This window comes from Carcharodon carcharias, chromosome 4 (genome assembly GCF_017639515.1).
Source record: "Carcharodon carcharias isolate sCarCar2 chromosome 4, sCarCar2.pri, whole genome shotgun sequence".
Classification (NCBI taxonomy): Eukaryota; Metazoa; Chordata; class Chondrichthyes; order Lamniformes; family Lamnidae; genus Carcharodon; species Carcharodon carcharias.
The window spans coordinates 194,269,300-194,295,035 of NC_054470.1; the positions used below are offsets into that span (position 1 = coordinate 194,269,300).

General features: G+C 45.0%; 1 protein-coding gene across 1 annotated transcript in view; it reads right to left on the reverse strand.

Moving 5' to 3' along the window:
• Positions 1-25,736, reverse strand: part of phf24 (PHD finger protein 24) — a 124,830-nt gene that overhangs the window by 12,935 nt on the left and 86,159 nt on the right. The window contains exons 4-5 of the mRNA XM_041185366.1: positions 13,441-13,643; positions 2,556-2,722 (exon numbers count right to left, since the gene is read on the reverse strand). Of these exons, the coding sequence (XP_041041300.1) occupies positions 2,556-2,722; positions 13,441-13,643 (370 nt within the window). The remainder of the gene's footprint in view (positions 1-2,555; positions 2,723-13,440; positions 13,644-25,736) is intronic.

Genomic DNA, 25,736 nt, shown 5'->3' on the forward strand with positions numbered 1-25,736 from the left:
GCCACGTGAAGAGACATTAGGGCCAGGCGACCAACAGCTTGATCAAAGAGGCAGGTTTTAAGAAGCATTTTGAAAGAGGAAAGTGAGGTGGAGAGGTTTCTGGAGGGAATTCCAGAGCTTGGGGCTTTGTTGACAGATGCAGGACAGCCTAAATATCTTGTGTGCTTCCGAATGTCAACTTAAAGCTGACTAACTCCTTCCAATTTGCAACTGTGACTGACCAAGCACAATGAGACAGGACAAGTTGGGAAGGCTATTAAAAAAGTGAAGTAGATTGGGTCCTTGGATTTATAAACAGAGTCCAAACAGGGATGGGGGTGTAGCAGTAACGTCACTGGACCAGTAATCCAGAGGCCCAGGTTAATGCTCTGGGGACATTGGTGGAACTTAAATTCAATTAATAGTCTGGGATATAGAGCTAGTCTCAGTAATGGTGACCATGACAACTATCATCGATTGTTGTAAAAAACCCAAAGCAAAAACAGAAATACCTGGAAAAACTCAGCAGGTCTGGCAGCATCGGCGGAGAAGAGCACAGTTGACGTTTCGAGTCCTCATGACCCTTCAACAGAACGGGTTGTAAAAACCCATCTGGGTCACTAATGCCCCTTTAGGGAAGGAAATCTGCCCTCCTTACCTGGTCTGGCCTACACGTGACTCCAGACCCACCGCAACGTGGATGGCTCTTAACTGCCCTCTGAAATGGCCGAGCAAGACACTCAGTTCAAGGGCAGCTAGGGATGGACAATAAATGCTGGTCTTGTCAGTGACACCCACATCTCATGGAAGAATAAAGAAGGTGGGCACTACACTTTAGGACGGATGTCAAGTCAAAGGTGTCAGACAGAATGAGGGTGCAGAGGAGGTTTACTAGAATGGTAGCAGGGATCACAGTTAGTGTGGAGAGACAGGGGAAGCTGGGTTTGATCTCCTTACAGCAGAGATGGGAAGGGGGAGATTTAATAGAGGTGTTCAAAATCAGGAAAGGGTTTTGATAGAGTAAATGAGAAGAAATTGTTCCCCCCGGCAGGAGGGTCGGTAACCAGAGGGACACAGATTGCCAATGAACCGGGGGGGAGACGAGGAAAAGGGTTTCGATTTAACCACTTGCAGCAGATTCAATAGTAATTTTGAAAAGGGAATTGGATAGATACTTGAAGAAAAAGAAATTGCAGGGGCCTCGGGGAAGGAACAGGGGGAGTGGGACTACTTAGATAGCTCTTTCAAAGAGCTAGAACACACACAACGGGCCGAATGGCTGGCTGGGCTACAGTTCTATGATTCACTTGCCTCCTTTTTTGTGTCCCCATTCACTTCGGTGAGTTCCCTAATAATTTAAGCTGCCTTCTTGAATGCAACTGAGAGGCTTGTTAGGGTCAATTCAGAGGGAAGTTAAAAGTTAACCACATTGCTCTGGGTCTGGAGTCACATGTAGGCCAGATCGGGTAAGGATGGCAGAATTCCTTCCCTTAAAGGATATTAGTGAACCACTGGGTATCTTTACAGCTATTCAACAGTTTCATTGTCACTTTTCCTAATTCTAGCATTTTATTCCAGCTTCATTTCAATGAATTGAATTTAAATTCTCCAACTCAGATACTGAAGCAGTCCGTATCCAAACGCAGCAAGGCCCAGACAATATCCAGGCTGATAAGTGTCAATTAACATTCGTGCCACCCAAGTGCCAGGCAATGATCATCTCCAACAAGAGAGAATCCAACCATTGCCCCTTGACATCGCTGATTCCGCCACTATCAACATCCTGGGGGTTACCACTGACCAGAAGCTGAACTGGACTAGCCATATAAATACTGTGGCTACAAGAGCAGGTCAAAGGCTGGAACTTCTGCAGTGAGTAACTCACCTCCTGACTCCCCAAAGCCTGTCCACCATCTACAAGGTACAAGTCAGGAGTGTGATGGAATACTCCCCACTTGCCTGGATGAGTGCAGCTCCCACAACACTCAAGAAGCTCAACACCATCCAGGACAAAGCAGCCTACTTGATTGGCACCACATCCACAAACATTCACTCCCTCCACCACTGATGCACAGTAGCAGCAGTGTGTACCGTCTACAAGATGCACTGCAGGAACTCACCAAGGCTCCTGCGACAGCACCTTCCAAACCCACAACCACTACCATCTAGAAGGACAACAGTAGCAGATAGATGGGAACACCACCACCTGGAAGTTCCCCTCCAAGTCACTCACCATCCTGACTTGGAAATATATCGGCGTTCCTTCACTGTCGCTGGGTCAAAACCCTGGAACTCCCTCCCTAACAGCGCTGTGGGTGTACCTGCACCACATGGACTGCAGCGGTTCAAGAAGGCACCTTCTTGAACCACCACCTTCTCAAGGGCAGTTGGGGCTGGGCAATAAATGCTGGGCCTAGCCAGTGACACCCACATCCCATGAATGAATAGAAAGCGCTGTGGTGGGATTTGAACTTATGTCTCTGACTATATTAGCAATATAGTCAGTATGCCATTGTGTCCCGGTAAAAGCTGAGCTTTAATCTTGATGTAAATCAGTCAAACAGCAATATTCTCACCTTACGTTGCAAGATTGAGACTCTTTGGAATTTTTCCGGAACCAGGAGTTCTGTGCTCTCTTACACTCACTCCTTGTGATTAACCCGGTTTGGTTCTGATCCAGGCCCAGGAAACAACTCCGAGCCCACGCCCGCTCCTTGGCTGTCAGGAGTCTCAGCAATGAATTCTGGGGTTAAAATGAACAAATCAGATCACAGCGGTGAAGAAAGCCGATGCAGTATTGCAGAGACCGTTCGCTAAACCGATGGAAGAGAATCTTAGAGCAAAGAGCTTTAGTTTTAATTGGAAAACTGTCAAGGGGCAGAAATCAAAGTGCAGGATATCAACGAGGCCCAGGGAGATTGGGAGAGAACTGGGAAAATCTCCCTGAGCCGTGCCCCCACTCCCCTCCCCTGCATCACCCCTCCCCCCACATCCACTCCCTCATATCACCTCCCTCACTCTCCTCCACATCCCCTCCCCCCACATCCCCTCCCCCAACATCCCCTCCCCCAACATCCCCTCCCTCATACCACCTCCCTCACTCCCCTCCACACTCCCCTCCCCCCACATCCCCTCCCCCAACATCCCCTCCCCCAACATCCCCTCCCCCAACATCCCCGCCCTCATATCACCTCCCTCACTCCCCTCCACATCCCCTCCCCCCACATCCCCTCCCCCAACATCCCCTCCCCCACATCCCCTCCCCCCACATCCCCTCCCCCAACATCCCCTCCCCCAACATCCCCTCCCCCAACATCCCCTCCCTCATACCACCTTCCTCACTCCCCTCCCCAACATCCCCTCCCCCAACATTCCCTCCCCCAACATCCCCTCCCCCAACATCCCCTCCCCCAACATCCCCTCCCCCAACATCCCCGCCCTCATATCACCTCCCTCACTCCCCTCCACATCCCCTCCCCCCACATCCCCTCCCCCAACATCCCCTCCCCCAACATCCCCTCCCCCAACATCCCCTCCCCTGCATCACCCCCTCCCCCCACATCCACTCCCTCATATCACCTCCCTCACTCCCCTCCACATCCCCTCCCCCCACATCCCCTCCCCAACATCCCCTCCCCCAACATCCCCTCCCTCATACCACCTCCCTCACTCCCCTCCCCAACATCCCCTCCCCCAACATTCCCTCCCCCAACATCCCCTCCCTCATACCCACCTCCCTCACTCCCCTCCCCCAACATCCCCGCCCTCATATCCACCTCCCTCACTCCCTCCACATCCCCTCCCCCCACATCCCCTCCCCCCACACATCCCCCTCTCCCCCCACATCCCCTCCCCCAACATCCCCTCCCCAACATCCCCTCCCCTGCATCACCCCCTCCCCCCCCACAACCACTCCCTCCTACTCACCACCCTCACTCCCCTCCACCTCCCCTCCCCCACATCCCCTCCCCCAACATCCCCTCCCCCAACATCCCCTCCCTCATACCACCACCCTACACTCCCCTCCCCAACATACCCTCCCCCAACATTCCCTCCCCAACATCCCTCCCTCATCCCACCTCCCTCACTCCCCTCCCCAACCTCCCTCCCTCATACCCCTCCCTCACTCCCCTCCCCCAACATCCCCGCCCTCATATCACCTCCCTCACTCCCTCTCCACATCCCCTCCCCCCACATCCCCTCCCCCAACATCCCCCTCCCCCCAACATCCCCTCCCCCAACATCCCCTCCCCCAACATCCCCTCCCCTGCATCACCCCCTCCCCCCACATCCACTCCCTCATATCACCTCCCTCACTCCCCTCCACATCCCCTCCCCCCACATCCCCTCCCCAACATCCCCTCCCCCAACATCCCCTCCCTCATACCACCTCCCTCACTCCCCTCCCCAACATCCCCTCCCCCAACATTCCCTCCCCCAACATCCCCTCCCTCATACCACCTCCCTCACTCCCCTCCCCAACATCCCCTCCCCCAACATTCCCTCCCCCAACATTCCCTCCCTCATACCACCTCCCTCACTCCCCTCCCCCAACATCCCCTCCCTCATACCACCTCCCTCACTCCCCTCCCCCAACATCCCCACCCTCATATCACCTCCCTCACTCCCCTCCCCCAACATCCCCACCCTCATATCACCTCCCTCACTCCCCTCCCCCAACATCCCCTCCCCCAACATCCCCTCCCCCAACATCCCCTCCCTCACTCCCCTCCACACTCCCCTCCACACTCCCCTCCACACTCCCCTCCCCCAACAACTCCTCCCCAACATCCGTTCCCCCGAATCCCCATCCCCACATCGCCCTCCCCCACCTCCCCTCCCACGCATCCCCACCTCCAAACAACCCTCCTCCACACAACCCTCCTCCACCTCCCCTCCCACGCATCCCCACCTCCAAACAACCCTCCTCCACACAACCCTCCTCCACCTCCCCTCCCACGCATCCCCACCTCCAAACAACCCCCCTCCACACAACCCTCCCCCACATCCCCACCTCCACACAACCCTCCTCCACACAACCCTCCTCCACCTCCCCTCCCCCACATCCCCTCCCCCACATCCCCACCTCCACACAACCCTCCTCCACCTCCAGTCCCCCACATCCCCACCTCCACACAACCCTCCTCCACACAACCCTCCTCCACATCCCCACCTCCACACAACCCTCCTCCACACAACCCTCCTCTACCTCCCCTCCCCCACATCCCCACCTCCACACAACCCTCCTCCACACAACCCTCCTCCACATCCCCACCTCCACACAACCCTCCTTCACCTCCCCTCCCCCACATCCCCACCTCCACACAACCCTCCTCCACACAACCCTCCTCCACATCCCCACCTCCACACAACCCTCCTCCACCTCCCCTCCCCCACATCCCCACCTCCACACAACCCTCCTCCACCTCCCCTCCCCCACATCCCCACCTCCACACAACCCTCCTCCACACAACCCTCCTCCACACAACCCTCCTCCACACAACCCTCCTCCACCTCCCCTCCCCCACATCCCCACCTCCACACAACCCTCCTCCACACAACCCTCCTCCACATCCCCACCTCCACACAACCCTCCTCCACACAACCCTCCTCCACCTCCCCTCCCCCACATCCCCTCCCCCACATCCCCACCTCCACACAACCCTCCTCCACCTCCAGTCCCCCACATCCCCACCTCCACACAACCCTCCTCCACACAACCCTCCTCTACCTCCCCTCCCCCACATCCCCACCTCCACACAACCCTCCTCCACACAACCCTCCTCCACATCCCCACCTCCACACAACCCTCCTTCACCTCCCCTCCCCCACATCCCCACCTCCACACAACCCTCCTCCACACAACCCTCCTCCACATCCCCACCTCCACACAACCCTCCTCCACCTCCCCTCCCCCACATCCCCACCTCCACACAACCCTCCTCCACCTCCCCTCCCCCACATCCCCACCTCCACACAACCCTCCTCCACACAACCCTCCTCCACACAACCCTCCTCCACACAACCCTCCTCCACCTCCCCTCCCCCACATCCCCACCTCCACACAACCCTCCTCCACATCCCCACCTCCACACAACCCTCCTCCACACAACCCTCCTCCACACAACCCTCCTCCACACAACCCTCCTCCACCTCCCCTCCCCCACATCCCCACCTCCACACAACCCTCCCCCACATCCCCACCTCCACACAACCCTCCTCCACACAACCCTCCTCCACCTCCCCTCCCCCACATCCCCACCTCCACACAACCCTCCTCCACCTCCCCTCCCCCACATCCCCACCTCAAAACAACCCTCCTCCACACAACCCTCTTCCACATCCCCACCTCCACACAACCCTCCTCCACACAACCCTCCTCCACCTCCCCTCCCCCACATCCCCACCTCCACACAACCCTCCTCCACCTCCCCTCCCCCACATCCCCACCTCCACACAACCCTCCTCCACACAACCCTCCTCCACCTCCCCTCCCCCACATCCCCACCTCCACACAACCCTCCTCCACACAACCCTCCTCCACATCCCCACCTCCACACAACCCTTCTCCACCTCCCCTCCCCCACATCCCCACCTCCACACAACCCTCCTCCACACAACCCTCCTCCACATCCCCACCTCCACACAACCCTTCTCCACCTCCCCTCCCCCACATCCCCACCTCCACACAACCCTCCTCCACATCCCCACCTCCACACAACCCTCCTCCACACAACCCTCCTCCACCTCCCCTCCCCCACATCCCCACCTCAAAACAACCCTCCTCCACACAACCCTCCTCCACATCCCCACCTCCACACAACCCTCCTCCACACAACCCTCCTCCACCTCCCCTCCCCCACATCCCCTCCCCCACATCCCCACCTCCACACATCCCTCCTCCACCTCCAGTCCCCCACATCCCCACCTCCACACAACACTCCTCCACACAACCCTCCTCTACCTCCCCTCCCCCACATCCCCACCTCCACACAACCCTCCTCCACACAACCCTCCTCCACATCCCCACCTCCACACAACCCTCCTTCACCTCCCCTCCCCCACATCCCCACCTCCACACAACCCTCCTCCACACAACCCTCCTCCACATCCCCACCTCCACACAACCCTCCTCCACCTCCCCTCCCCCACATCCCCACCTCCACACAACCCTCCTCCACCTCCCCTCCCCCACATCCCCACCTCCACACAACCCTCCTCCACACAACCCTCCTCCACACAACCCTCCTCCACACAACCCTCCTCCACCTCCCCTCCCCCACATCCCCACCTCCACACAACCCTCCTCCACATCCCCACCTCCACACAACCCTCCTCCACACAACCCTCCTCCACACAACCCTCCTCCACACAACCCTCCTCCACCTCCCCTCCCCCACATCCCCACCTCCACACAACCCTCCCCCACATCCCCACCTCCACACAACCTTCCTCCACACAGCCCTCCTCTACCTCCCCTTCCCCACATCCCCTCCCCGAAGTCTCACCCCCCAAATCCTCCTCTGCCACATCACCCTCCCCCACATCACCCTTCTCAACATCCAACCCCACATCAACTCCCCGGTATCCCCCTCCCACACATCACCTCTCCCACACCCGCGCTCCTAAATCCAAAATCCTCCTCCCCCATATCATGCCCCCCCACATTACCCTCCCCCACATCACCTGCCACATCCCCTCCACAACGTCACCCATCCCTACATCACTACTACACACATCCCCTCCTGCTCATCCCCTTCCATAAATCCCCTCCCCCAGATCCCCTCCCCCAGATCCCCTCCCCCAAATCCCCCTCCCCCACATCACCCTCCCTGATAACCCCCACTTCCCCTCTCCCACATCCCCTTCCCTAATTCTCCTCCCCTAACCTCCCCCAAATTTCCATCCTCTACATCACCCTCCCCCACATCACTATCCCCCTCATCCACATCCCCCTCCCTTACATCCCCCTCCTCCATATCCTCTCCCCTACATCCCCTCCCCTACATTACTTCCCAAACAGCCCCCTCCCCTACATCCCCTCCTCTACCCTTGATCTCTGAGTGATATTTAAGGGGCTTCTCAGATGCTCTCCAGTAATGCTGCATAATGTTTTTTGGAACTTACAAAGCTGAGAGGTGAGCTGGTGAGAGTGGACTGGATACAGCTACTAGAAGAAAAAGCTGTCAAATCAGTGGGAGACATTCAGAGGCAAAATTATATAGCACAGTGTAGACATGTCTCCACAAAGAAAAAGGGTAATACTGCCAAATCTAGAGTCCCCGGTTATCTAGAAGCACACAGGCCAAGAGAAAGCAGAACAAGAAAGCTTATGATAGTCACAAAAGACTTAATACTGTAGAAAGCCTAAGGGAGTATAGAAAGTACAGGGGTGAATTAGGAAAGCAAAGAGAGAGTACAAAAAAATTAGCAGGTAAAATCAAACAAAATCCTAGGATGTTTTACCAGTACATTAAGAGCAAGAGAATAACTAAGGAAAGGGTAGTGCCTATCAGAGATGCATATGGTAACCTGTGGGTCAATGCAGGAGATGTGGACAAAGTTCTCAATGAGTACTTTGCCTCTGTCTTCACTAAGGAGAGGGATGATGCAGACATTCCAGTTAAAGAGGAGGGTGAAATATTAGATACAATAAGCATAGTGGTACAGGGAGTGCTGGAGGGACTGACATCTTGAAAGTGGATAAATCACCAGGGTCGGATTGTATCCCAGGCTGTTGAAGGAAGCCAGGGAGGAAATAGCGGAGGCTCTGATGACTATTCTCCAATGCTCACTAGATACAGGCGAGGTCCCAGAGGATTGGAGGTCTGTGAACATTGTACCATTATTAAAAAAGGGTGCGAGGGATAGGCCAGAAAATTCTAGGCTGGTCAGTCTGACTTTTGGTGGGGGTGGGTAAATTATTGGAAACCGGGGGCAGAGATTAAGGTGATTGGTAGAAGGATTAGAGGGGACACGAGGAAAACCTTTTTTCACCCAGAGGGTGGTGGGTGTCTGGAATTCACAAAGTTGGTGTTTGAAGCTGAAACGCTCAGCTCATTTAAAAGCTACCTGGATTTGAACCGGAAGTGCTGTAACCTGCAGGGCTACGGACCAGATGCTGGAAAGTGGGATTAAAATGAACGGCTAGTTCCTTTTTTCTCTTTTTGGCTGGCGCAGACACAATGGGCTGAATGGCCTCTTTCTGCACCATAAGTAGGGCCTTGGCAAGTAGGACCTGGTAAGGAAATGAGGAAAGTGAAATATTTTTAAACAAGTAACTATACTTGGATTTAACTGAGAAGCATCAGGAATAAGGGGAATTTAGAGCCAATATATTAAAGTAATATATATAATCCAATGTAGATTAAAGTTGACATTAGGGAAGTAGAGTTAAGACATGGCAGGGCAGCTCAGTCAAGTGGAATACGTGTCCTGTAATATGTGTGAAGACATGGATGCTACTGGTGTCCTAGACGACCACATGTGCAGGAAGTGCTGCCGGCTGCAGAAACCTGAGTTCCGGGTTTCAGGGCTCGAACGGCGGCTGGAGTCACTGTGGCACATCCGGGAGGCTGAGAGCTATGTGAATAGCACGTTCAGAGAGGTGGTCACACCACAGCTTAAGGGCCTGGAGACAGAGAGAGAATGAGCGACCACCAGGCAGTCCAAGAGAAGTAGGCAGATAGTGCAGTGGGGTCCGCTGGGGTCCCACTCACAAACTGATTTTCCATTTTGGAAGCTGGTGAGGGCTCTGGTTCCCCAGCAGAGTGCAGGCAGAGCCAAGTTTGTGACACCACGAGCGGCTCAGCTGTACAGGAGGGGAGGAAGCAGAAAGGAAGAGCTATAGCGATAGGGGATTCACTGGTTAGGGGAACAGGCAGATGTTTCTGCAGCCGGAGACGTGACTCCAGGATAATATGTTGCTTCCCTGGTGCCAGGGTCAAGGAGGTCACAGGGTGGCTGCAGGACATTCTTCTGGGGGAGGGTGATCAGCCAGAGGTCATGGTCCACATTGGGACCAATGACTTAGTTAGGAAGGGGGATGTGGTCCTGCAATCAGAATTTAGGAGCTAGGCTGAAAATTAGCAAGCAGGACCTCAAATGTCATAATCTCCGGATTACTCCCAATGCCACGTGCCAGTGAATACAGGAATAGGAGGATAAGGTAGACGAATGCGAGGCTGGAAAGCTGGTGCAGGAGGGAGGGCTTTAGATTCCTGGGACACTGGGACTGGCTCTGGGGGAGATGGCACCTGTACAAGCCGGACGGGTTGCATCTGAACAGACCTGGGACTGAGTTCCTTGCAGGACTTTTTGCTAGTACTGTTGGGAGGGCTTTAAACTAATTCAGCAGTGGTGTGGGAACCAGGAGAAAATATTAGAGAGGAATACCAGGGTGCACAAAATACTGGAAGAGACAGATAACACCAGAATAGAGAATAATAAATTAATAGGTAGAGTCGGGGTGAGGGAGAAAGTAACAAAATCTAAACCAGGGTTACTATGCATGTATGTAAATGCACGGAGTACAGTAAATAGGATTAGGGAGTTACAGGTGCAGATTGCCATGTGGAAATATGATGTTGTGGTGATAAGGAGACCTGGTTGAAGGAAGGGCAGAACTGGGTGTTAAACATTCCTAGGTACAATGTGTTCAGAAAAGATAAGAAAGAAAGGAAAGGAGGAGGGGTGGTGGTATTGGTTAAGGAGAGCATTGCAGTGCTGGAGAAAGAGGATGTTCCAGAGGGTTCAAGAACAGAATCAATTTGGCTAGAGCTAAGGAACAAAAAGGCTGCAATTACATTGCTCAGTGTAGTCTATAGACCATCAACTAGTGAGAAGGAGATAGAGGGACAAATCTGCTGGGAAATTGCAGAGAGATGCAGGCATTGTAGAGTAGTTATAATGGGTGAGTTTAATTACCCGAATATAGACTGGGGCAGTGGTAGTGTAAAGAGTAGAGAGGGGAAAAAGTTCCTAGATTGTGTTCAGGAGAATTTTCTACAGCAGTATGTGTCCAATCCAACAAGAAAAGATGCACTATTGGACCTGGTTTTTGGAAATGAGGGAGACCAAGTAGATCAAGTGTCAGTGGGGGAACATTTAGGAGACAGTGATCATTGTATTGTACGTTTTAGGATGATTATAGAAAAGGACAATAGGTAATCCAGAGAAAGAATAATTAACGGGACAAGAGCCAACTTCGATGGGGTAAGACCGGAGCTGGGCCAGATTAACTGGAATGAAAGATTGGCAGGAAAAACTATTGCTGAACAATGGGCTACCTTCAAAAAAGAATTGGTTTGGGCACAGTCAAGGTATATTCCATCGAAAGGGAGAGGCAGGGCAAACAAATCCAGAGCTCCTTGGATGAAAAAGGAGATAGAAATTAAGGTAAAGATGTGACAGGTGTCAGGTAGAAAATACAATTGAGAACCAAGAGGAACACAGAAGGTTCAGACGGGAGATGAAAAAGCATATTAGAAAATAGAAGAGGGATTATGAAAAAAGACTGGCAGCCAACATAAAGAGGAATCCTAAAGTCTTCTATAGGCATATAAATAGCAAAAGGATGGTAAAAGGAGTATGGCAGTTAAGAGACCTAAAAGGGAATTTACACATGGATGAAGGGGCCATGGCTGAGGTATTAAATTAATACTTTGCATCTGTCTTTACCAGTGAGGTAGATACTACCCAGGCCATGGTGACAGATGAGGAAACTCTGTCACTCAAAGTGTTCAAAATTGATCAGGAGAAAGTGTTGAATAGACTGTCGGTACTTAAAGTTGACAAGGCACCAGAACCGGATGAGGTGCATCCAAGGATATTGAAGGAAGTGAGAGTAGAAATTGCAGGGGCACTGGCCATAATCTTTCAGTCTTCTCGGATTACTTTGAGGGGAGGTGCTTGAGGACTGGAAAATTGCAAACGTTACGCCCTTTTTTGAAAAAGGCTGTAAGGATAAGCCCAGCAATTACAGACCAGTCAGTTTAACTTCAGTGGTGTGCATGATTACAGAAACAATTATTTGGGATAGAATTAGTAGTTACATGGAAAAATATGGGTTGATAAGGAAGAGCCAGAATGGATTTCTAAAGGGGAAATCATGTTTAACTAACTTGCTGGAGTGTTTTGAAGAGATAACAGAAAAGGTCAATGAGGGTAATGCTGTTGATATGGTGTACATGGACTTTCAAAAGGCATTTGACATAGTGCCACATAACAGACTTGTGAGAAAAGTTATTGCTCATGGAATAAAAGGGGCAGTAGCAACGTGGATACAAAATTGGCTAAAAAATATGAAGAGAGTAATGGTCAATGGATATTTTTTGGGCTGGAGGAAGGTTTGTAGTGGAATTCCCCAGGGATCGGTTTTGGGAACCTTGCTTTTCCAGATATATATTAATGATCTAGATTTTGGTGTGCAGGGGACAATCTCAAAGTTTGCAGATGATATGAAGCTTGGGAGTGTTATGAACTGTGAGGAGGACAGTGTGGAACTTCAAAAGGACATAGACAAGTTGGTGGAGTGGGCAGATAGGTGGCAGATGAAGTTCAATGTGGAGAAGTGTGAGGTGATGCATTTTGGTAGGAAGAAGATAGAAAGACAATTTAAAATAAGGGGTGGAATTTTGAAGAGGGTGTAGGAATAGAAAGACTTGGGTGTATATGTGCCTAGATCATTGAATCTGGCGGGAGAGGTGGAGAGAGCAGTTAATAAAGTGTATAGTATCCTGGGCTTTATTAATAGGGGAATATGGCACAAGAGCAAGGAGGTTATGCTGAATTTATATAAGACACTGGTTAGACCTCAGCTGGAGTATTGTGTACAGTTCTGGGTGCCACACTATAGGAAGGATGTGAACACATTGGAGAGAGTGCAGAAGAGGTTTATGAGAATGGTTCCTGGAATGAGAAACTTCAGTTATGAAGATAGATTGGAGAGGTTGGGACTGTTCTCCTTGGAGAGAAGAAAGCTAAGAGGAGATTTGATAGAGATGTTCAAAATCATGAGGGGGCTGGAGAGAGTAGGGAGGGAGAAGCTGTTCTTGCTCGTAAAAAGATCAAGAACGAGAGGGCACAGATTTAAAGTGATTTGCAAAAGAAGCAAGTGTGATGTGAGAAATTTTTTTTTCACATAGCGAGTGGTTCGTGTCTGGAATGTACTGCTTGGAAATGTGGTGGAAGCAGGTTCAATCGAGGCATTCAAGATGGCATTAGATGATTATTGGAATAGAAACAATGTGCAGAGGTACAGGGAAAAGGCAGGGCAATGGCACTATGTCATAATGCTCATTTGGAGAGCCAGTGCAGACATGATAGGCCAAATGGCCTCCTTCTGTGCTGTTAAAATTCTGTGATTCTGTGGTTCTAGAAGTTTTCTTGCAGCAGTTCATGGAGTTTTAAATCTTGATGGAATGAAGTCTTCTTGCCTATGAATGTCCAACATAAACATACCTGGGATCGGAATCTCTGCAGCACCAGTAACGACTCATGGTAAAGAAAGTCCATCCATTCCATCTGTCCCTTCTTGTCACCATCTAGAGCAGAGAACTGCAGCATGACTAATTCCTCCTTCTCCTCATTCATCTGCTCATCAAAGATCTGCCTGTGAATGAAGTGCTTGTAGTGGAGAAAATCATCCAGTGTTAGGCAGGATTCTGGAAAAACAGGGGGCAAATCAACAGTGTGGCAACTCACTGAATAAAGCACAATGATTCAGAATACTCAGGGACAGCTATTCTCTATAATATGATCCAGGGCTGCAATTCTCTATAATATACTCAGGGACAGCTATTCTCTATAATATACTCAGGGACAGCTATTCTCTATAATATGATCCAGGGCTGCTATTCTCTTTAATATACCTAGGGGCTTCTATTCCCTACAATATACTCAGAGATGCTATTCTCTATAAGGTACTCCGGGGCTGCTATTCTCTATAATACACACAGGGGCTGCTATTCTCCATAATATACTCAGAGATGCTATACTCTATATAAACTATAATACTATTTTCTATAATATACCCAGGGCTGCAATTCTCTATTATACGCAGGAGCTGCTGTTCTCTAAAATATATACAGGGGCTGCTATTCTCTATAATATACTCAAGGACAGCTATTCTCTATAATATACACAGGGGCTGCTATTCTCTATAAGATACTCAAGGACAGCTATTCTACATTAAATATACTCCAGGGCTGCAATTCTCTACAATATACTCAGGGACAGCTATTCTCTATAATATCCTCCAGGGCTGCTATTTTCTATATAACACAGGGACTGCCATTCTCTATAATATACTCAGGGACAGCTGTTCGCTATAATATACACAGGGGCTTATATTCCCTTTAATATACTCAGGGGTTGCTATTCTCTATAATATACACAGGGCTGCTATTCTCTAGAATATACACAGGGACTGCTATTCTCAATAATATATACAGGAGCTGCTATTCTCTATAACATACAGAGGGACTGCAATTCTCTATAATATACACATGGGCTGCTATTCTCTATAATATACACAGGGGCTGCAATTCTTTAAAATATACACAGGAACTGCTATTCTCTATAATATACACAGGGGCTCCTATTCTCTAAAATATACAATATTCTCTGTAATATGCACAGGGACTGCTATTCTTGATAATACACAGAGGGGCTGCTATTCTCTATGATATACTCAGGGACAGCTGTTCGCTATAATATACACAGGGGCATCAATTCTGTTTAATACACTCAGGGGCTGCGATTCCCTATAATATAATCAGGGACAGGTATTCTCTATAATATACTCAGGGATAGCTATTCTCTATAAGATACTCCAGGGCTATTATCCTCTATAATATACACAGGGACTGCTATTCTCTACAATATACTCAGGGACAGCTATTCTCTATAATATACAGAGGGACTGCTATTCTCTATAATATACTCAGGAACAGCTATTCTCTATAATACACACAGGGGCTGCTATTCTCTATAATATAAACAGGGACTGTTATTCTCAATGATATACACAGGGACTGCTATTCTCTACAATATACTCAGGGACAGCTATTCTCTATAATATACAGAGGGACTGCTATTCTCTATAATATACTCAGGAACAGCTATTCTCTATAATACACACAGGGGCTGCTATTCTCTATAATATAAACAGGGACTGTTATTCTCAATGATATACACAGGGTCTGCTATTCTCTATAATATACACAGGGGCTCCTATTCTCTATAATATAAACAGGGACTGTTATTTTCTATAATATATACAGGGACTGCTATTCTCTATAATATATACAGGGGTTGCTATTCTCTAAAATATACACAGGGACTGCTATTCTCTATAATACACACAGGGATTGCTATTCTCTATAATACACACAGGGACTGCTATTCTCTATAATATACACAGGGTTTGCTATTCTCTATAATATAAACAGGGACTGTTATTCTCTATAATATATACAGGGACTGCTATTCTCTATAATATATACAGGGGTTGCTATTCTCTAAAATATACACAGGGACTGCTATTCTCTATAATACACACAGGGACTGCTATTCTCTATAATATACACTGGGACTGCGATTCTCTATAGTATACACAATGACTGCTATTCTCTATAATATATTTAGGGGCTGCTATTCTCTTTAATATACTTAGGGGCTTCTATTCCCTACAATATACTCAGACATGCTATTCTCTATAATGTACTCCGGGGCTGCTATTCTCTATAAAACACACAGGGGCTGCTATTCTCTACAATATACACAGGGGCTGCTCTTCTCTATAATATACACAGGGGCTGCTATTCTATGTAATATACTCAGAGATGCTATTCTTTATACACACTATAATACTATTTTCTATAATATAATCAGGGGCTGCTATTCTCTATAATATACTCAAGGGCTGCTGTTCTCTATAATATACACAGGGGCTGCTATTCTCTATAATATACACAGGGGCTGCTATTCTCAATAATTAAAAAAAGGGCTGCTATTCTCTATAATATATTAAGGGGCTGCTATTCTCTATAATATACACACGGGCTGCTATTCTCTATAATATACTCAAGGGCTGCTGTTCTCTATAATATACACAGGGGCTGCTATTCTCTTTAATATACTCAGGGGCTGCTGTTCTCTATAAGATACACAGGGGCTGCTATTCTCTATAATATACTCAAGGGCTGCTGTTCTCTATAATAAAAAAAAGGGCTGCTATTCTCGATAATATATTTAGGGGCTGCTATTCTCTATAATATACACAGGGGCTGCTATTCTCTATAAGATACACAGTGGCTGCTATTCTCTGTAATATACTCAGAGATGTTATTCTCTATAATATACTAAGGGGGTGCTCTTCTCTATAATACACACATGGGGTGCTATTCTCTATAATATACTTAGGGATTGCTATTCTCTATAATGTACACAGGGGCTGCAATTCTCTACAATATACACATGGGCTGCTATTCTCTAAAATATACACAGGGGCTGCAATTCACTAAAATATACACAGGGGCTGCAGTTCTCTATAATATACTCAGGGGCTGCTCTTCTCTATAATACACACAGGGGCTGCAATTCCCTATAATATACTTAGGGATTGCTATTTGCTATAATATGGTCAGGGGCTGCTATTCTCTATAATATACACAGGGACTGCTATTCTCTATAATATACACAGGGAATGCTATTCTCTATAATATACACAGGGACTGCTATTCTCTATAATATACACAGGGACTGCTATTCTCTATAATATACCCAGGGGCTGCTATTCTCTATAATATACACAGGGACTGCTATTCTCTATAATATACTCAAGGGCTGCTGTTCTCTATAATATACACAGGGGCTGCTATTCTCAATAATAAACAAAAGGGCTGCTATTCTATATAATATACTCAAGGGCTGCTGTTCTCTATATTATACACAGGGGCTGCTATTCTCGATAATACACACAGGGGCTGCTATTCTCTATAATGTACACAGGGGCTGCTATTCTCTATAACGTACACAGGGACTTCTATTCTCTATAATATACACAGGGATTGCTAATCTCTATAATATATACAGGGACTGCTATTCCCTATAATATACACAGGGTCTACTATTCTCTATAATATACACAGGGACTGCTATTCTCTATTATATACCTAGGGGCTGCTATTCCCTATAATATACACAGGGTCTGTTATTCTCTATAAAGTACACAGGGACTGCTATTCTCTACAATACACACAGGGCCTGCTATTCTCTATAATATACACAGGGTCTGCTATTCTCTATAATAAACACAGGGACTGCTATTCTCTATAATATACACAGGGACTGCTATTCTCTATAATATATAAAGGGTCCGCTATTCTCTGTAATATACACTGGGACTGCTAATCTCGATAATACACAGAGGGACTGCTATTCTCTATAATATACAAGGGACTGCGATTGTCTATAATATACACAGGGACAGCAATTCTCTATAATATCACCAGGGGCTGCTATTCTCTATAATATACACAGGGGCTGCTATTCTCTATAATATACTCAAGAGCTGCTGTTCTCTATAATATACACAGGGGCTGCTATTCTCAATAATAAACAAAAGGGCTGCTACTCACTATAATATACACAGGGGCTGCTATTCTCGATAATACACAGAGGGGCTGCTATTCTCTATAATATACACAGAGACTGCTATTCTCTATAATATACACAGGGGCTGCTATTCTCTATAATATACTCAAGAGCTGCTGTTCTCTATAATATACACAGGGGCTGCTATTCTCAATAATAAACAAAAGGGCTGCTACTCACTATAATATACACAGGGGCTGCTATTCTCGATAATACACAGAGGGGCTGCTATTCTCTATAATATAAACAGGGACTGCTATTCTCTATAATATACACAGGGGCTGCTATTCTCGATAATACACAGAGGGGCTGCTATTCTCTATAATATACACAGGGACTGCTATTCTCTGTAATATACACAGGGACTGCTATTCTCTATAATATACACAGGGACTGCTATTCTCTGTAATATACACAGGGACTGCTATTCTCTACAATATACACAGGGGCTGCTATTCTGTATAATATATTTAGGGGCTGCTATTCTCTATAATATACACAGGGGCTGCTATTCTCGATAATACACAGAGGGACTGCTATTCTCTATAATATACACAGGGACTGCTATTCTGTATAATATAATTAGGGGCTGCTATTCTCTTTAACATACTTAGGGGCTTCTATTCTCTACAATATAATCAGGGGCTGCTATCCTCTACAATATACTCCGGGGCTGCTATTCTCTATAATACACACAGGGTCTGCTGTTTTCTATAATATATATAGGGGCTGCTATTCTCTATAAGATACACAGGGGCTGCTATTCTCTGTAATATACTCAGAGATGTTATTCTCTATAATATACTAAGGGGCTGCTCTTCTCTATAATACACAGAGGGGCTGCTATTCCCTATAATATACTTAGGGATTGCTATTCTCTATACTGTACACAGGGGCTGCAATTCTCTACAATATACACATGGGCTGCTATTCTCTAAAATATACACAGGGGCTGCAATTCTCTAAAATATACACAGGGACTGCAATTCTCTATAATATACACATGGGCTGCTATTCTCTAAAATATACACAGGGGCTGCAATTCTCTAAAATATACACAGGGGCTGCAATTCCCTACAATATACTTAGGGATTGCTATTTGCTATAATATGCTCAGGGGCTGCTATTCTCTATAATATACACCGGGGCTGCTATCCTCTATAATATACACAGGGACTGCTATTCTCTATAATATACACAGGGGCTGCTATTCTCTATAATATACACAGGGACTGATATTCTCTATAATATACACAGGGGCTGCTATTCTCTATAATATACACAGGGACTGCTATTCTCTATAATATACACAGGGGGCGCTATTCTCTATAATACACAGAGGGACTGCTATTCTCTATAATATATAAAGGGTCTTCTATTCTCTATAATATACACAGGGACTGCTATTCTCTATAATATACACAGGGACTGCTATTCTCTATAATATACACAGGGACTGCTATTCTCTATAATATGCTCAGGGACTGCTATTCTCTATAATATAAACAAGGTCTGCTATTCTCTATAATAAACACAGGGACTGCTATTCTCTATGATATACACAGGGACTGCTATTCTCTATAATATATAAAGGGTCTGCTATTCTCTATAATACACACAGGGACTGCTATTCTCTATAATATACACAGGGTCTGCTATTCTCTGTAATATACACAGGGGCTGCTATTCTCTATAATATACACAGGGACTGCTATTCTCTATAATATACACAGGGGCTGCTATTCTCTATAATATACACAGGGGCTGCTATTCTCTATAATATACACAGGGACTGCTATTCTCTATAATATATAAAGGGTCTGCTATTCTCTATCATATACACAGGGACTGCTATTCTCTATAATATACACAGGGACTGCTATTCTCTATAATATGCTCAGGGACTGCTATTCTCTATAATAAACACAGGAACTGCTATTCTCTATAATATACACAGGGACTGCTATTCTGTATAATATAATTAGGGGCTGCTATTCTCTTTAACATACTTAGGGGCTTCTATTCTCTACAATATAATCAGGGGCTGCTATCCTCTACAATATACTCCGGGGCTGCTATTCTCTATAATACACACAGGGTCTGCTGTTTTCTATAATATATATAGGGGCTGCTATTCTCTATAAGATACACAGGGGCTGCTATTCTCTGTAATATACTCAGAGAAGTTATTCTCTATAATATACTAAGGGGCTGCTCTTCTCTATAATACACAGAGGGGCTGCTATTCCCTATAATATACTTAGGGATTGCTATTCTCTATACTGTACACAGGGGCTGCAATTCTCTACAATATACACATGGGCTGCTATTCTCTAAAATATACACAGGGGCTGCAATTCTCTAAAATATACACAGGGGCTGCAATTCTCTAAAATATACACAGGGGCTGCAATTCCCTATAATATACTTAGAGATTGCTATTCGCTATAATATGCTCAGGGGCTGCTATTCTCTATAATATACACAGGGGCTGCGATTCTCTATAATATACACAGGGACTGCTATTCTCTATAATATACACAGGGGCTGCTATTCTCTATAATATACACAGGGGCTGCTATTCTCTATAATATACACAGGGACTGCTATTCTCTATAATATACACAGGGACTGCTATTCTCTATAATATACACAGGGGTTGCTTTTCTCTATAATATACACAGGGACTGCTATTCTCTATAATATATAAAGGGTCTTCTATTCTCTATAATATACACAGGGACTGCTATTCTCTATAATATACACAGGGACTGCTATTCTCTATAATATATAAAGGGTTTGCTATTCTCTATAATATACACAGGGACTGCTATTCTCTATAATATACACAGGGACTGCTATTCTCTATAATATGCTCAGGGACTGCTATTCTCTATAATATAAACAAGGTCTGCTATTCTCTATAATAAACACAGGGACTGCTATTCTCTATAATATACACAGGGACTGCGATTCTCTATAATATACACAGGGGCTGCTATTCTCTATAATATAAACAGGGACTGCTATTCTCTATAATATACACAGGGTCTGCTATTCTCTGTAATATACACAGGGGCTGCTTTTCTCTATAATATACACAGGGACTGCTATTCTCCATAATATACACAGGGACTGCTATTCTCTGTAATATACACAGGTTCTGCTATTCTCTATAATATACACAGGGACTGCTATTCTCTATAATATATAAAGGGTCTGCTATTCTCTATCATATACACAGGGACTGCTATTCTCTATAATATACACAGGGACTGCTATTCTCTATAATATACTCAGGGGCTGCTATTCTCTATAATAAACACAGGGACTGCTATTCTCTATAATATACACAGGGACTGCTATTCTGTATAATATAATTAGGGGCTGCTATTCTCTTTAACATACTTAGGGGCTTCTATTCTCTACAATATAATCAGGGGCTGCTATCCTCTACAATATACTCCGGGGCTGCTATTCTCTATAATACACACAGGGTCTGCTGTTTTCTATAATATATATAGGGGCTGCTATTCTCTATAAGATACACAGGGGCTGCTATTCTCTGTAATATACTCAGAGAAGTTATTCTCTATAATATACTAAGGGGCTGCTCTTCTCTATAATACACAGAGGGGCTGCTATTCCCTATAATATACTTAGGGATTGCTATTCTCTATACTGTACACAGGGGCTGCAATTCTCTACAATATACACATGGGCTGCTATTCTCTAAAATATACACAGGGGCTGCAATTCTCTAAAATATACACAGGGGCTGCAATTCTCTAAAATATACACAGGGGCTGCAATTCCCTATAATATACTTAGAGATTGCTATTCGCTATAATATGCTCAGGGGCTGCTATTCTCTATAATATACACCGGGGCTGCTATCCTCTATAATATACACAGGGACTGCTATTCTCTATAATATACACAGGGGCTGCTATTCTCTATAATATACACAGGGGCTGCTATTCTCTATAATATACACAGGGACTGCTATTCTCTATAATATACACAGGGACTGCTATTCTCTATAATATACACAGGGGGCGCTATTCTCTATAATATACACAGGGACTGCTATTCTCTATAATATATAAAGGGTCTTCTATTCTCTATAATATACACAGGGACTGCTATTCTCTATAATATACACAGGGACTGCTATTCTCTATAATATATAAAGGGTTTGCTATTCTCTATAATATACACAGGGACTGCTATTCTCTATAATATACACAGGGACTGCTATTCTCTATAATATGCTCAGGGACTGCTATTCTCTATAATATAAACAAGGTCTGCTATTCTCTATAATAAACACAGGGACTGCTATTCTCTATGATATACACAGGGACTGCTATTCTCTATAATATATAAAGGGTCTGCTATTCTCTATAATACACACAGGGACTGCTATTCTCTATAATATACACAGGGTCTGCTATTCTCTATAATATACACAGGGGCTGCTATTCTCTATAATATACACAGGGACTGCTATTCTCTATAATATACACAGGGTCTGCTATTCTCTGTAATATACACAGGGGCTGCTATTCTCTATAATATACACAGGGACTGCTATTCTCTATAATATATAAAGGGTCTGCTATTCTCTATCATATACACAGGGACTGCTATTCTCTATAATATACACAGGGACTGCTATTCTCTATAATATGCTCAGGGACTGCTATTCTCTATAATAAACACAGGAACTGCTATTCTCTATAATATACACAGGGACTGCTATTCTGTATAATATAATTAGGGGCTGCTATTCTCTTTAACATACTTAGGGGCTTCTATTCTCTACAATATAATCAGGGGCTGCTATCCTCTACAATATACTCCGGGGCTGCTATTCTCTATAATACACACAGGGTCTGCTGTTTTCTATAATATATATAGGGGCTGCTATTCTCTATAAGATACACAGGGGCTGCTATTCTCTGTAATATACTCAGAGAAGTTATTCTCTATAATATACTAAGGGGCTGCTCTTCTCTATAATACACAGAGGGGCTGCTATTCCCTATAATATACTTAGGGATTGCTATTCTCTATACTGTACACAGGGGCTGCAATTCTCTACAATATACACATGGGCTGCTATTCTCTAAAATATACACAGGGGCTGCAATTCTCTAAAATATACACAGGGGCTGCAATTCTCTAAAATATACACAGGGGCTGCAATTCCCTATAATATACTTAGAGATTGCTATTCGCTATAATATGCTCAGGGGCTGCTATTCTCTATAATATACACCGGGGCTGCTATCCTCTATAATATACACAGGGACTGCTATTCTCTATAATATACACAGGGGCTGCTATTCTCTATAATATACACAGGGACTGATATTCTCTATAATATACACAGGGGCTGCTAATCTCTATAATATACACAGGGACTGCTATTCTCTATAATATACACAGGGGCCGCTATTCTCTATAATATACACAGGGACTGCTATTCTCTATAATATATAAAGGGTCTTCTATTCTCTATAATATACACAGGGACTGCTATTCTCTATAATATACACAGGGACTGCTATTCTCTATAATATATAAAGGGTTTGCTATTCTCTATAATATACACAGGGACTGCTATTCTCTATAATATACACAGGGTCTGCTATTCTCTATAATATGCTCAGGGACTGCTATTCTCTATAATATAAACAGGGTCTGCTATTCTCTATAATAAACACAGGGACTGCTATTCTCTATGATATACACAGGGACTGCTATTCTCTATAATATATAAAGGGTCTGCTATTCTCTATAATACACACAGGGACTGCTATTCTCTATAATATACACAGGGTCTGCTATTCTCTGTAATATACACAGGGGCTGCTATTCTCTATAATATACACAGGGTCTGTTATTCTCTATAATATACACAGGGACTGCTATTCTCTATAATATACACAGGTTCTGCTATTCTCTGTAATATACACAGGGGCTGCTATTCTCTATAATATACACAGGGACTGCTATTCTCTATAATATACACAGGGTCTGCTATTCTCTATCATATACACAGGGACTGCTATTCTCTATAATATACACAGGGACTGCTATTCTCTATAATATGCTCAGGGACTGCTATTCTCTATAATATAAACAGGGTCTGCTATTCTCTATAATAAACACAGGGACTGCTATTCTCTATAATATACACAGTGACTGCTATTCTCTATAATATATAAAGGGTCTGCTATTCTCTGTAATATATACAGGGACTGCTAATCTCAATAATGCACAGAGGGACTGCTATTCTCTATAATATAAACAGGGTCTGCTATTCTCTATAATAAACACAGGGACTGCTATTCTCTATAATATACACAGTGACTGCTATTCTCTATAATATATAAAGGGTCTGCTATTCTCTGTAATATATACAGGGACTGCTAATCTCAATAATGCACAGAGGGACTGCTATTCTCTGTAATATACTCAGGGGCTGCTATTCTCTATAATATACACAGGGACTGCTATTCTCTATAATATACACAGGGACTGCTATTCTCTATAATATACTCAGAGCTGCTATTCTCTATAATCTTCAAGGGACTGCGATTGTCTATAATATACACAGGGACTGCTATTCTCTATAATATACTCAGGGGCTGCTATTCTCTATAATATACTCAAGGGCTGCTATTCTCTATAATATACTCAAGGGCTGCTGTTCTCTATAATATACAAAGAGGCTGCTATTCTCAATAATAAACAAAAGGGGTGCTACTCTCTATAATATATTTAGGGGCTGCTATTCTCTATAATATACACAGGGGCTGCTATTCTCGATAATACACAGAGGGGCTGCTATTCTCTATAATATCCACAGGGACTGCTATTCTCTGTAATATACACAGGGACTGCTATTCTCTACAATATACACAGGGGCTGCTATTCTGTATAATATATTTAGGGGCTGCTATTCTCTATAATGTACACAGGGACTGCTATTCTCTATAATATATAAAGGGTTTGCTATTCTCTATAATATACACAGGGACTGCTATTCTCTATAATATACACAGGGACTGCTATTCTCTATAATATGCTCAGGGACTGCTATTCTCTATAATATAAACAGGGTCTGCTATTCTCTATAATAAACACAGGGACTGCTATTCTCTATGATATACACAGGGACTGCTATTCTCTATAATATATAAAGGGTCTGCTATTCTCTATAATACACACAGGGACTGCTATTCTCTATAATATACACAGGGTCTGCTATTCTCTGTAATATACACAGGGACTGCTATTCTCTATAATATACACAGGGACTGCTATTCTCTATAATATACACAGGGTCTGCTATTCTCTGTAATATACACAGGGGCTGCTATTCTCTATAATATACACAGGGACTGCTATTCTCTATAATATATAAAGGGTCTGCTATTCTCTATCATATACACAGGGACTGCTATTCTCTATAATATACACAGGGACTGCTATTCTCTATAATATGCTCAGGGACTGCTATTCTCTATAATATAAACAGGGTCTGCTATTCTCTATAATAAACACAGGGACTGCTATTCTCTATAATATACACAGTGACTGCTATTCTCTATAATATATAAAGGGTCTGCTATTCTCTGTAATATATACAGGGACTGCTAATCTCAATAATGCACAGAGGGACTGCTATTCTCTGTAATATACTCAGGGGCTGCTATTCTCTATAATATACACAGGGACTGCTATTCTCTATAATATACTCAGAGCTGCTATTCTCTATAATCTTCAAGGGACTGCGATTGTCTATAATATACACAGGGACTGCTATTCTCTATAATATACTCAGGGGCTGCTATTCTCTATAATATACTCAAGGGCTGCTGTTCTCTATAATATACAAAGAGGCTGCTATTCTCAATAATAAACAAAAGGGGTGCTACTCTCTATAATATATTTAGGGGCTGCTATTCTCTATAATATACACAGGGGCTGCTATTCTCGATAATACACAGAGGGCTGCTATTCTCTATAATATCCACAGGGACTGCTATTCTCTGTAATATACACAGGGACTGCTATTCTCTACA